At 45.8% G+C, this 15209-nt stretch overlaps 1 protein-coding gene across 4 annotated transcripts in view; it reads left to right on the forward strand.

Moving 5' to 3' along the window:
- The first annotated feature begins 3336 nt into the window (after positions 1 to 3336).
- The window catches only part of PBX4 (PBX homeobox 4), a 35711-nt gene continuing 23838 nt past the window's right edge, over positions 3337 to 15209 (forward strand). For all 4 annotated transcript variants that reach the window (XR_014561780.1, XR_014561781.1, XM_083729234.1 and 1 more), the window contains exon 1: positions 3337 to 3545. Coding sequence is in view for 2 of the 4 variants with exons in the window: in XM_083729234.1 (XP_083585360.1) it covers positions 3352 to 3545 (194 nt within the window). In the remaining 2 variants the exon portion in view is untranslated. The remainder of the gene's footprint in view (positions 3546 to 15209) is intronic.

Below are 15209 nucleotides of genomic sequence, written 5' to 3' on the forward strand. Positions count from 1 at the left end.
AATAACCACAAGTAATGTTCTCAATCAATCAAACCTTCATGTATGTAGTAGTTAGCTTTTTCCATTTCTACTATAATAACTGGGTCTGAGTTGGTATGAATGGATAGGAAAACGAGCGAGCTTCTGTGTATTTATAAATGGGGATGGGGGACTGAATTCAAATGTTACTGAACCACAATGAACAGCAAAATGTACAAAATTTAATTCAGCACAGAATTAATAGGTTGAAAATCGTGAGAGCTGTAAAACATGGTTCAAATTTGCACCGACTATCTAGGCAAAATGGAAGAAGGGAAGAAAGAGAGGAAACAAGAAGACAGAAGTTGAGAGTCAATGAAAACAAGCAAGCCTTAATTGGAACCACAAAGAGCAGCACATTAATAAATAATGGTACTAGAAAATCTTTACAATTCTATATTTGTATAATTTTGTTTCTTTATGAAAAAAAATTATCCCACCTCTGCTGCCCAAATATGACACTCAAATGACTTACAACAGGTATCTGAAGAAGTGTGTATGTACATAAACGCTTATACCAGAACAAACTTAGTTGGTCTATAAGGAGCTACTAACTGGACAATTTATTATTATTATTTTATTTTTATTTCAACCATAACAATATGCTAAGATAATTGAACAAAATGAACTAACGGCTCAAATCTTCCATTCTTGGACAAGGTGATTGAGCGGGTAGTTGCTCATACCTGGAGGATGTGGACCATTTGGATCCCTTCCAGTCGGGATTCAGGCCTCATCATGGGACTGAAACTGCCTTGGTCGCGCTGGTCGATGATCTTCGGTGGGCTAGGGACAAAGATGAAAGCTGTTTCCTAGTTCTGCTGGATCTCTCAGCAGCTTTTGATACCTTCGACCATGACATCCTTCTGGACTGTCTAGAGGGGCTGAGGACACTGTTATATAGTGGTTCTGCTCCTGGGCCGTGTTCAGAAAGTGGTATTGGGGGATGAGTGTTCAGACTCCTGGGCTCTCACTTGTGGGGTCCCTCAAGGTTCCGTCCTCTCCCTGAGCCATTGGGGTGGCTAATGCTGCAGAAGACAGAATCAGAATTCAAAATGACCTTAACAGATTGGAGAACTGGGCTCAGGCTAACAAAATGCATTTCTGAAAGGACAAATGTCAGGTTCTGCGCAAATGTAAAATGGGGGACACCTGGCTTACTAGCAGTACATGTCAAAAGGATCTAGGGTCTTGGTGGACCACAAGCTTAACATGAGTCAACAGCAGGGGTAGGCAACCTAAGGTCCATGGGCCACAAGCGGCCCACGGGGGTCATTTAACTGGTCCACAAGCCACCCCCAAACCTCCCTCTTGGCGAGGTCCCACATGGTATGCTAAACCGGCGCAACGCGGCACAGGGACTTGCTTCCGCAGTGCCGGAAATCGTGTCTGCGCAGACGCAGTTGCCGGAAATTTGGGGCATGCACGCGCATGATCCGGCTCACGGAGGGATCTCCGCTGAAGTGAATTGGCCCAGGCGGGGTAAGCCTTGCCAACCCCTGGTCAACAGTGTGATGCAGCAGCAAAAAAAGCCAGTGCTGTTCTAGGCTGCATCAACAGAAGTCTAGTGTCCAGATCAAGGGAAGTCATAGAACTGCTCTCTTCTGCCTGGGTCAGACCACACCTGGAACACTGTGTCCAAATCTGGGCACCACAATTTAAGAGGGATGTTGACAGGTTGGAAAGTGTAAATAGGGCAACCAAGATGATGAAAGGTCTGGAAACTAAGTCTTATGAGGACCCCTTGAAGGAGTTGGGTATGTTTAGCCCAGAAAAGAGGAGACTGGGAGGAGATATGATGGTCATCTTCAGATATCTTAAGGGCTCTCACATGGGGGAGCATGCTTGTTTTCTCCTGCTCTGGAAGGTAGGATTCAAACCAATGGCTTCAAGTTGCAAGGAGATTCTGACTAAACATTTTGAAAAATCTTTCTGACTCTAAGAGTTATTCAGCAGTGGAACAGATTCCCATGAGAGGGGGTGGACTCTCCTTCCTTGGAGGTTTTTAAGCAGAGGTTGGATGGTCACTTTAGCTCAGATTCCTGCATTGCAGAGGGTTGGACTAGATGACCCTTGGGGTCCCTTCCAACTCGAAGATTCAATGTTTCTGTGACCAGCATGGGAGGTAAAATACCATGTGCAGAGAAGAGTGTAACTGAAGCTTAGAATGATGGAAACTCTGTATGTGTTTTGTGAATAAAGGCAGAGAGAAAAATGTGGTACATGGGTCAAAGCATGGATTCCCAGAATATATATGCATGCACACAAATTATGACTTTATTTATTTTAGGGAGCACAACTTCCATTGTGATGGTCACAACCTGGTTGCTGAAGTGGTTGCATGAATCTTTGTGATTTTGCAAGAGATGCTAAGACGGGCCACGATGGCTTTCTTCTGTGGAGCCATCTGTCACAGGGTGAGGAAGGCAGAGTAATAACAAATAGAGAGGGAGTATCAAATCATCCAGAATGTGGCACATACCTATCAAACCTCTTCCATTATGAGGAGCATTTCAAAAAGTTATCCTGCCTTCCCTCACTGGGCACGGGAAGTTCTCTCATTTATGCAGAGCTCTGAGTGTATTTTGCAGGGTTCCTCGTGAGGGATGGACGCGGGTCCCGATTCTGGCCTGCGGGGCCTGGAGGAGGACAGGAAAGCAGCGTCCTGCCTGCATCTGCGCCTTCGGTCCAGGCGGAGCGAGGGCTGGCTCGGCCTCCCGCCGCTTCTCTTGCCCCCCCCCCCCGGGACTTGGGGCCGCTGCTTCCCCTCCTCGCTCGCCCGCCCGCCGCCTCCCCGAAGCCCGGAGACCAGCCGGGCGGGGCCTCGGGAGACCCAGGAGGGCGGGGCGGGGGGGCGGCGCCGGGAGGAGAAGCGCCTGAGGAGGGCCGAGACGGGCGGGGGCGGGGCCGCGGGGGGCGGGCGGGCAGCCAGTCAGGGAAGGCGTCTTGGGCGCGGCCCCGCCCCTTCTCCCTGGGAGGCGGCGATGGCGCTGCGGCCGCCGAGAGACTGGCTTTGTCCCCGAAGGGGGCGGGACGCTGGGAGGGCAGGCGCGCGAGGGGAGGGGGAGCGGGAGGAGACGCGCCGCCGCCGCCGCCGCCGCTGCTGCTGCTTCTGGGGCTGCCGCTTGGCGGGGCGACGGGCGAGGAGGCGGCGGAGGCGGAGCCCGTGCGCGGCGGGGCGGGGCGCGCGCGAGGAGCCAGGGTCGCGGGGCCTGCTCGCCGCCAGTCGCGCGTCCGCCAGAGCCAGCGCCGCCGCCACCGGGGGGGGGGGGATCGGGCCGCACAACCGCCGGCCTGAGGCGCCTCCGCTCGCCGCCCGCGCGCCCGCCGGCCATGGAGGAGGCGTCGCGGCTCCTGGCGGGTCTGCAGCCCCCTCCGGGAGGCGCCGGAGAGCCCCCTCCGCACCGGCTGCCCGCCCCGCCGGGCCCGCCCCCGCCGCAGGCGCCCCCGGGGCTCCAGGACACGGGGGACATTTTGCAGCAGATCATGGCCATCACCGACCAGAGCCTGGACGAAGCGCAGGCCAGGTGAGGGGGGGGGGGCGCCGCCGCCTTGGCCTGAGGGAAGGGCTGCCGGGCTTGGGGGGGGGGCGGGAGATGGGGCGGGCCCAGGCCGGGCGGGGGGAGCGAGACGGAAACTTTGCCTTTGCGCGAGGCCCCCCCCCCCGAGATCCAGCGGGGAATCCATAGACAAAAGGGCTGGGAAGCCCCCCCTCCCGGGGGGGGGGAGGCTATGGCAGGAGCACCTGAGCTCCGAGGAAAGCAGGAGAGGCACCGCGGCCCCGAAGCCCCCAAACTCCTCGGGCAGTTTGTGTCCCCGCTTCTGAACCGCGAGCCTGTTCCGTTCATGCTCTGCATCTGTAGGTGCACACCTGAAAATGTCAGGTGTGAAGCTTGATGCAGTGATCTCTGTAGAGTCTTGGGCTGCTGACTAGCCTGGTCTGGTGACAGATGGCCTTTCCCTTGGGATCTGGTCAAGGATCCCATAATCTGTAATGGTCTCCCATGGTAGGTTGATCACCAGGTGACCTAAGAGTCCCAGTGCCCCGAACAATGTGTAAATTAGTTTCCCAGGCAAGATGGGAACTAAATGGGACTTGGTAAAATGGTATAAGAAAGAGAGAATAATTCTTCGTCGGGGAAGAGTGCAGTTAGGGAGGAGTCAGACCCCAAGTTACAGAGGATTGGTATATTTCTCCATTGCTCACTAAGGCAGAAGCAATTCCAGCATAAAATATTGCGGTGGGGGAAGATAGTTTTGCTATTTAAACGGTACCATGGTCAGTACCTGCAGTGGGCAGGCCATGAGGCATCACAGCAAAGGCTAATAGTGAACTTGCAGCAAGTCTGGGCAGGTCTGCAAGGAACAGGGACTCTGTGTAAGTGCAAATAAGCCTATGGTATGTTCAAGAAGGAAAAGATTGATAGCTTTGGTATCTTTGGATCAGATCCTTATATTGTGCTTCTTACTTGAGATATCCGCTAATGAAAAATCTGGTCAGGGATTTGATGCAGCCTATTGGTTGCATTTATTTTGTTGTTCTCTTTTTGCCTTTGTTAAGTGAGGAACCAAAATAAGATGGTGGATTATCTGTGGCCCCACATTTGTGAAGAATTTGTGGCCAGACCGCTATTAATTGGCAACTTGTTGAAGAGTCATCCCAGGAGAATGGTTTTTACTTAGTTAATGCCTGTGGTGCATTGACATTGAGGAACATACTGTATTTGCATCCATTTTACAGATTACCTGCATTTTTTTGCAAATGGCTGGCAGTATAAGGTAGGGAGAATAGTGACTGACTTCTTTTTATACCTATGTTTATTTCAATACGTTACTTTGATTTCTGCATTGGTCATGTAGGTCATGTGCTGGGGTGCTGCACAGGACCATGAAGTTGCGTGGTCTTTGCCTTAAGAGTTTGCAGAAAATTATTTTGCAGTTCCATTGATTTAAGTGAAATTTCTGTGTAATAATGAGTTTAAAAACATAAATTATAATTTTTCTACTTAGTAAAGATACACAAATAGACTGGTCTGAAAGAGGAGAGAGAGGAACCCTTGCATCTTCTTGGACTCCTGCTTAGTTCCTCTGTGCGGTGTTTGATTTGTAACCCCAAGCAAAATTGTGGCCCATAAACACAAACATTGCTCCACTCTGCTAAGACCCACTTCCTGTAGCCAACTTGGTGCATTGAGAATGTGAATTGGGTAGAACTATACAGCTGCCTTGCAAATAAGTTTACAAAAGTTACTAGGCTCAAAACATGTTTACTAACTTCCTTGTCTGCACTTGCCTATGTGAGTCATTTGTGGCCAAATGGCAACAAGAAACAACTTCTCATCCTGGTAGCCTGGAGCTGATTCTTAACTTGCTGTAGGTGACTGGGCAAGTGGCTACTTATAAGTGCTGTAAAGTGGCATCTGCTGACTATCAACTATTTGTCCATCCTGAATTGAGTTGTGGCATTGTAAATGTGGGTTGAGTTGTAAGCTGAAGCAACCATGTACAATTCATTCAGTGCATATAAAAGTCAGCAATCCACTTTTGTCTGTCAGAATTGGTCTTCTCTGTGGTGGCAATTCATATAAATTGTCCCACAGCTTCAAAAGAACATTTTTGCCCCATGTGTTTCCTTGCAATTTGATACAAATACCAAATTCCTGTTTACTCACCACAGAAAATGCTCTGCTCCTTCATACTGTACATTGGGGGCTAAAATAAGCATATTGCTAAGTTATACATAACTTTTTTACTTTGAAACAGCAATTCACAATTCCTTCAGGTGGCCCATATTTGTTGGACAGTTTTAGCAATGTACATTCAATAGGACAAACTCATAATATAGTTTTATCTTGCATTAGTTTTGTTGACAGAGAAATTAAAAGAAATCAGGGAGCAGGACTGCAAGCTCCTATTTATATAGGTGTGCACCTGCCCTCCACTCCTGGCTGTTCCAGGATGAAACTCTTTACCCAAGAGTTGGTTTGTAAGTGCTGTAGCTACTTCCTTGGTAGCCTTTGGTGAGTCAGATTAATCTTTTAACAAGACTAAACTGAACATCTCCCTTGCGGGGGGAAAAGTGGAGGGTGTACTTCTGTATATGAAGATCATATAAACAATACAGAAGTAAGGCACTTGTTCCTTAGTTATTCCTAGAGAACAACCTAAACCTATCTGCTCACGGGAACATCACCCTTAAAGTCACTGGCTACAAGCCAGCACAGAATTAGTTGCCCTTAAGCTATCTGAGATTGATGAGCTTAAGGCTGAATCCCTAAGAACACTTACTAGGATGTGTGCGCAATGGAAGAGGGCAACACACTTTGGAATAAACACACATTAAACTGAGCTTAAAGGTAAAGGGACCCCTGACCATTAGGTCCAGTTGTGGCTGACTCTGGGGTTGCAGCGCTCATCTCGCTTTATTGGCCAAGGGAGTCGGCGTACAGCTTCCGGGTCATGTGGCCAGCATGACTAAGCCGCTTCTGGTGAACCAGAGCAGCACAAGGAAACGCCGTTTACCTTCCCGGCGGAGCGGTACCTATTTATCTACTTGCACTTTGATGTGCTTTCGAACTGCTAGGTTGGCAGGAGCTGTAAGTGTGTCTAATTCTGTGTTGAATTGAGGCATTAATGGCTAACAGAGATATGAGGTACATATAAAAATCTCAACGGCTGCCCCATAGAAGAGGGAGCCAGCTTGTTTTCTCCTGCTCTGGAGGGTAGGACCTGAACCAATGGCTTCAAGTTACAAGAAAGGAGATTCCAACTAAACTTTAGGAAGAACTTTCTGACAGTAAGAGCTGCTGAACAGTGGACTCCCTCGGGAGGTGATGGATACTCCTTCCTTGGAAGTTTTTAAGCAGAGGTTGGATGGCCATCTGTCAGGGATGCTTTAGTTGAGATTCTTGCATTGTGGACTAGATGGCCCTTAGGGATCCCTTCCAGTTCTATGGTTCTAAGCATTTATGCCACTGAATTTTCAACAGAATGCCATGTTCTGCAATAATGGTCTAGTATTGTTATCCCTCTAAGTCAGTGGTAGGCAACCTAAGGCCCGTGGGCCGGATGCGGCCCAATCGTCTTCTCAACCCGGCCCACGGACGGTCCAGGAATCAGCATGTTTTTACATGAGTAGAATGTGTCCTTTTATTTAAAATGCCTCTCTGGGTTATTTGTGGGGCCTGCCTGGTGTTTTTACATGAGTAGAATGTGTGCTTTTATTTAAAATGCATCTCTGGGTTATTTGTGGGGCATAGGAATTCGTTCATTCCCTCCTAAAAAAATATAGTCCGGCCCACCACATGGTCTGAGGGACGGTGGACCGACCCACGGCTGAAAACGGTTGCTGACCCCTGACCTAAATAGTAATATAGGGCTGGATTACTGCATTACTGCTGGGAGACAAAAGGTGCTAACTATCTATGCTGAATTTTTGAGCATTTATTTTGTAAGCAGTCTAAAAAGTAAGGTTATGAACTAGTCATAGCAATCTGTAACACAGCTTTTCAGAGGCAATATTCTGTGCCTCCACCACTTTGATAGGTGCAGATGTAGAAAACAAAAACATCTTGACCTGAATAAAAGGGTGCGTTTATGGCAGAATTCTGTGTGAAAAAGTATCTTAGAACCTATTGTCTTTACTCATGCCATTGTTATGAACACAAGAAAACCAAGGTGATTCTGTTTAATGAGATGCTGGCTTGACAAATGCATCCTTTTTAGGAGCGCAGTGGCCTCTCTTGTGTTTTTCTCATGGGACTAAAATTAATTATGGGAGGTAACAAGCTTGATATAGGAAGAGCAAAAGGAATTAGCATCATTCCAGTTACTCACTTTGCCCTGATGCTGCATGTGATTTGGTAGTAATTCTTCTGCATTGATAATAAAATAGAATACATTGATTATTTAAGCACAGGTGCCAAAATTCCAATTTGAGAGTTTGCTGCAAGAAACATCAGTGCATATGAAGCAAAATATTTGCTCTGTGCAGTGTGCAGCTCCGTCATGAATTGAATTCTGTGGAAGGGTGTTGCTTGAACCCAAGAATAAATTCCCATCCTGTTGATGTGGTGGAATCATCCAATGTTAGGAGGACCCATAAACAAAAACGCATACATTCAACTGTGGACCCAGGCTGGGTTAGGATGCCTAGGTACATCTCTGTGTGTAATTTGTTCTTTTGGTGTAACCCTCTGCCATGCTTACTCAGAAGTAAGCTATTGAACTTAGTATGCCTTATGGCCTAATAAGTGGCCTTAGGACTGAAGCCTTTATGCATTTGCAGCAGTAGCTCTGGGGTAGTGCCAGTGTACAGCAGATACATTTGAGGTATAAGTATTGGGTTATGTTAATATTTCCGTTCATGTAGAAACATGAAAAGAGAACCTCTAAGGTACACTAAATTTTAATTTATTCATCTTGACAGCTTAGAATCTTCATCTGTGGCACCGTAAAACAAAGTAGCACTCTGTATATTTGCTCTCTAAAACGATTTCCCAGTTTACATTCTAAATTATCCGTGGATACATATTTAGATGTTCTCTCCTCCTTCGTGCAGTGGTGTGTTCCCTCTTTTTCTCCTCATTTCATTCATGTGCCAGATTCCACATTCCTTTGATTTGCTGTGCATGGCGAAATGCAGAAAGGATTAACTGCAAGGTGCCGCACCATGAGTCGTTGTGTACACTTGTGCAGCAATACACCAGGATGCTCAACTAGTGCAGTAACTTGAAAAGCTACATGAGCAGGTGCATGCGGACAGGCACCTGTCCTCAAGGATTGCTTTTAAAGATTTTTACAGGCATATACTGACATTTATTCTTAGTTGTGCAAGGTAAACTTCAGCCTGGCTGGTCAAAGGAGAGCCATGTACTGGCCTGAGGTTTGCAATGCTGGGCGTAAAGGTACCTATGGAACAAAATCCAAGCACTCCATGTAATGTGGGCTGACTACACTACTACAGTGGTGCCCCGCAAGACGAACGCCTCGCAAGACAAAAAACCCGCTAGACGAAAGGGTTTTCCGTTTTGGAGGCGCTTCGCAAAACAAATTTCCCTATGGGGTTGCTTCGCAAGACGAAAAAAATATTGCGTCCCCCCGCGGGTTTTTTCCGCTTTTTTCGCCCTTTTCTTAAGCCGCTAAGCCGCTTATCAGCTGTTCCGCTGGAAGCCGCTTGACAGCTGTAGCGCTAATCCGCTAAGCTGTCAACGGGCTTGCTTCGCAAGACGAAAAACCCGCTAGATGAAGAGAATCGCGGAACGGATTCTTTTCGTCTTGCGAAGCACCACTGTACAAGTCTCAGTGTTACTAGAACGCTCCAGTGCTGCTACATCTCATAACAGTTTGTTGCTGTTCCCTATGAAGTATTGTGAGTACAGTGGTATCTCGGGTTAAGTACTTAATTCATTCCTGAGGTCCGTTCTTAACCTGAAACTGTTCTTAACCTGAAGCACCACTTTAGCTAATGGGGCCTCCTGCTGGTGCCGCGCCGCCGGAACACGATTTCTGTTCTTATCCTGAAGCAAAGTTCTTAACCTGAAGCACTATTTCTGGGTTAGCAGAGTCTGTAACCTGAAGCGTATGTAACCCGAGGTGCCACTGTATTAGCAATAAGAAATTCAGCACTTAAAACAAAGCCAGAAATCTACTGTTATTGGTTCTTGTACTTCCTGGTCAGTAGGAACTCTCCTACTGGGGAGGGGGCATCTTTATGTTCCACTTGGCAGCCTTATTGCCTCTTTGACAGCAGTCAAGGCCAGTCTTATTAATCTGAGTCTTGGAGTGAACCTTGCTTGGTAGCAGTCTGAGCCCTCTGCTTGTATTCAGAATGTTACTGCTTGTCCTGCCCTTGGAGACCTTCACTCTGCCAGAGGAAGTAAAGTTATGTTGTGTACTTGGATCTTTGCATTTGACTTTTTGTGCAATCACAAACTACTACCTTTCGTGTTCAGCAGGGTGCCACCTCTTCGAGGAACAGAATGTCAATAGAAGCAGGCAATTTGTGCCATGTTTTGTTAAGTCTGTTAGGTTAGACTGGGCTGGATGACTGCTGTGAGCTGTGGAATGTTGAATGAATTTACTCTAATGTAAGGTTCTTTCTTTTTCTGTTTTAAAGAGTCTGCCTTCCAGGGTGGCAGATACCTAAGTATTCTGGTGTATAATATTTTTAAAACATCATTAAATTTCAAAAGTCCCTATACACAAAAATCAAGTATGGATTTGACATTGAACTAAAGCGGAGGTGGCTGTTTGAACACCCCCCCCCCCCGTTGTAACGTGCATTTGTTTAAAATGTTTAAAATCTGTTGATTAAGAAGCCTAACTTACTCAACCATTTAAAGAAAAAGTAGGACAGGTTTCAGAATAAGGGCAGATAAAACCACAATAAAAATAAAGCAATAAACTCTAAAAGCAGTAGATAAAAAGACCAGCATAAAATCAATAATCAGGGGTACAGTTTCACATTTGAAAGACCTGTGAAAATAAAAAGTGCAGAAATTATATCAAGGTAGGTGTCAGTCAAACCTCCCTGGGTGAGGTGGTCCCTGCTTGCAAGTGCTGCAGAAGGGTCCCAAAATATCAGTCATTGTACTGTATCAGCAGACTTGCCTGGAGATACAGTGGTACCTCGGGTTACAGACGCTTCAGGTTACAGACTCCGCTAACCCAGAAATAAGAACTTTGCTTCAGGATGAGAACAGAAATTGTGTGGCGGCGGCGCAGCGGCAGCGGGAGGCCCCATTCGCTAAAGTGGTACCTCAGGTTAGGAACAGTTTCAGGTTCAGAACAGACCTCCAGAACTAATTAAGTTCTTAACCTGAGGTACCACTGTAGATGATTCTTCTGTAGTCCTAAACCATGAAGGCCTTAAAAGCTAAGAACTGGCACCATGGATTGTGCCCAGAACTGAGTTGGAAGCCAATGCAGCTGTTTAATCACTAATGAGAGATGTTCTGCCGCCTAATTCCAGTTGACAGTCTTGCAGCTGTGTTTTGAATTAACTGTAGTTTGCAGGCGGTCTTCGAAAGCAGCCCTGCATGCAGTGCATTTAGAAATTTTGCAACAGGAGTAAGTGGGCTGGCTTCCTGTAGAGTCTTTCCGCTATGGAAATTGTAGAACTATGGGATTAATGTAGAAGTCCTGGAAGATTATTGTCCCAAGAATGAGTAATGAACTTTGGCTACCATTGAGTATTTAAGCAAGTTCTGGAGAGTTTAATTTATGAGCTCAATATTATTCATTGACGGATCTCTATACTGAGTTTGAACTTTATGAAATCTGAAAGCGATGGTTTATTTGTATTTGTCATTGCTTGCTAAGGCAACATTTAATGTAATAATTTTATTTAGCCAAATGATTTTGGGGATGGACCATGTAGCATGAAGGCCCACTGTTTCTCCTTTGTATTTTCAAAGTAAAATTCTATACATGTCTGCTCAGAAGAAGCCCCCATTGAGTTCAGTTCAGTGGGACTTGCTTCCAGATAAGTGTGTATAAGATTGCAGCCTCAGTTGCTCTAACTGTTGTGTCTCTTCTTCCAAGAGTCTTGGGGCCAATTTATATATTCAGAGTGTTGGTGGAGGGGTGCCTGCTTAAATGCCTCCACTTTCCCCATCTTCTGTACATATAAAAATAAATCCTAGAGAAAGCTTTGCTGAATCCATCCTCCTGGCATGCTAGATTTGTTTGTATAGGAAGCTCTTGGGAGGGGGACATGAAAAACACAAATTTCCGCCTGAAGTAGTGCTGCCCATGAAAAGTATCAGCATATGATTCTGTTAAATATATCAATACTGGTGGTACAACTGGACTCCACCACTTCAAACTTTCTATGTAAGAAGCTCCCTGCAAATGGGGAACTACTAGACCAAATGGGGAACTACTACGCTAAAACATTCTCACTGCTGTGCTAGTTTCCCATACAGAGAACATACTCTACATGAGAACCTTCAGAAATATCACTCCCTTGCTCTTCTGCAGTCTCATGTGGTGCACTCTGAAATTCTTACCCTGCATAAAAGAGAGGCTGGCTCTGATCTGCTGTGACTGCTCCAACTTGGGAATTTTTTTAATGAGATGTGCAAGGCTGCACTTAGAGCTACAACCTGACATATCCTGAAGGTTGTGGTGCCAGTTAAATATTAATCCTCCCACTCCACCCCATGACGACCCACTTCCTGGTTTGAAAATGTATGATGTATTCTAAGTGCAAGGAGATTTGGAGCAGAACAGCTAGACTGGGACATGGTAACATCCCTTGCTTATTCAGTATGAATGGTGTCCACCTGAAGTGGTGCTTAAAACAAAAGGGCTGCCAGGCAGCAGACTACAGCTGATTGTATTTGCACGTGATATGTAGTTTTGGCCTTAATAGAAATGCAATATAAAAACAAGGTGGTGTATTGCCCTTTGGTGCATTGTTATATTCATGGAATATGGTGAAGCCCAATGTTTTAAAGTAGTAGTAGTAGTAGTAGTAATTAATAAATATTTTTCCCTGTCCATCTGGCTGGGTTTCCCCAGCCACTCCCCATGTCCATTAATTAGGTTAGGCAATTTAATTATCATAGATAATATTTGCTACCTGTCCTTCACAAAAAGTCCCAGAGTGTTGTGCAATAAGAATACAAACGTACCGGTATCTAAAACCAAAAAGCATGAAATACCAAGCAAAAGTAAAGAATGCAACATCAGATAACAGAAGAGAAACCTCACATTCCATCCACGAGAGCCTGGAGATTAAGTTAGATTCTTAGCAGAAATAGCTACAGTGGTACCTCGGGTTACATACACTTCAGGTTACATACGCTTCAGGTTACAGACTCCGCTAACCCGGAAATAGTACCTTAGGTTAAGATCTTTGCTTCAGGATGAGAACAGAAATCATGCTGTGGCGGCAGCGGGAGGCCCCATTAGCTAAAGTGGTGCTTCCGGTTAAGAATAGTTTCAGGTTCTGGAACGAATTAAGTACTTCACCTGAGGTACCACTGTACAGTCTGTGGACCAGACAGTATGATGAAGGTGACCCTAAATGCACTGGATTCTCGGGGGCTGGACATTACTGACAGAGAAGCAGCATAAGAGCCACAGCCACCTGTGCCTCTGAGTGCTTGTGGTATTCCAAATCTAAAATTGTGATGGCAGTATAATCCACTATGAATCTGATTTTATTATTATGAGCTACTTTGAGAATCCACATGATTGAAAAATAGTCCACAAATATTGTATAGCAAAATAAAAATGGCCCTGTTTGTTCTGTAGCATTATATTTTAAAGCACTCTCTGCTAGCTTACTGTTGGAGATAAGACATTTAGCAGTGGGCTGTTGGTTTGATTTTCAAACTGTGATTTTCAAACTGTTTTCTGGGCAACCATGAGATTTCTTTTCCAGAATCTTATCTGGGGTTCCTCAATGAAATGTTCAGTAACAGAAAAGACAGTTTGCCCATCGCTAATGTTTCCCTGTAATTAAGGGTCGGTTCCAGAGCATTCACTTGCTCTGGAGGTAACCATGCTGGTGACCATGAGGCCCCATGGACTTGGCCAGTATCTCAGAAGCAATGTCTGCCCTAGGAAATGTCCCAGAATCCTCCGCAAGTGTGGTGGTTAGGCAGACCATGGCAGAAACGTGGAGTTCTTTGACAGACAAGCTGTTTCTTGAAAGTTTGAAAACACTGCAGTAAGCTATTGCTTGTTTCCCACATGCCAATAGATAACAAGATTCCAGGAGCCTGTGAGGCCTGGCCATTGACCAGGGCAGGAAGTTGTATTTATCACCCAGGCAAATGGAGCACCTGCAGTTTCTCTGGGGACTCTGGTGTTCCAAGGAAATGAAACTCCTGCTTGCTGGTCTGTGGAGTTAACCTCAAAAGAGATCTGCTTTGAGCTGATGCTGAAGTTGCCAGGTACCAGGTGGAGCGAGGTGCTTTGTGAAGCATTTGTCAAAAAATGGCACATACAGGGTATGAGAAAGGGCATTTTAATATGGGGGAAGTGCTTTTGTAACCATCAGAGACCAATCAATTGCTTGTCTGTTCTCTTGGCTGCTTTTGTGCTTGCGTGGCTTTTGCATGGGGAATGAATCTTTGGAGAAAACATTACAATGCTAACTTGGATCTAGAGATGTGAAGGCCTGGGAAAAACAGACCCCCCCCCATTTTTTCTAGATTTCCCCCTCCCCCCTAGGTCTTCACATGTCTATTTGTAACTCTTGGATACTCTGTTTTGAAGGAACATGATCCATGTACAGTTTAATTTTGTATTTGAAGAAATTTTTCATAGCTTGTGCTTAGACAGGTGGTTGTTTCATTAGAATCCATGTCTTCTCACTTTGCCTATGGATATAAATAGAGGTACTGTATATGCCATGACTAATATATAAAAAGCCTCCATTTATGTCTTAGGATGTTGTATATTGATATGAATGCAGAAGTTCCTGCTCTCGAGAGACATGTTGAGCTCAGCTGTAGTGATGGTAGATATCATTAGAACAGTGCGTTTTGGTTTCTGAATTCTTTGTCCAGGGAAGCGGAAAGCAAATATTAATGCTTGCTTCAGAAGAAAACTTGCATTTGGGTGTCGCTTAAGACAGTGATGGGAAACTGGTTGCCACATGCTGCTGGACCACCACTCCTATAATCCCTAAGCATTGACCATGCTGCCTGGGACTGGTGGTAGCTGCAGTACAACAACCTTTAAACGGCTACAGGTTCCTCGTTTCTGTTGGGCAGATAAGGGTGGTGGCAGTGTTCAAAACCAACCAGGAGCCAGTCACATTTCATGACCGGCAATCGGCCTTTTGCAAGCAAGTGGAGTTGTCTGGTAGCACCTAACATCTCCATCTGGCAGGCTGGCACTGCTGTGATGCCAAAGACATGCCTCTTTTGCTGCTGCTCTGCCCCACAAATCAGGTGAGTCAAGCAGCACCAGAAGACGCTCACATGTACAGAAGCTGTTTGCTGGCTGCTTCCTTCCACGGGCTGCTTTGCCTCCCCTTCCCACCCCAAACATGTAAGTTCTTATCTAGCACACTACTTTGCATAACAGATTTTTAAAATTTGTTAATAAAAAAAATCTTTATTATTCTTTCTTCTTTCTTTCTTTTTTAAAATAGTGTTACCAGCTGGGTGGATCAGGGGGATGCTGTGGACATAGTGTACCTTGATTTCAGTAAGGATTTTGACGAAGTC

Source organism: Podarcis gaigeae (assembly GCF_964106915.1).
Source record: "Podarcis gaigeae genome assembly, chromosome: 2".
NCBI lineage: Eukaryota > Metazoa > Chordata > Lepidosauria > Squamata > Lacertidae > Podarcis > Podarcis gaigeae.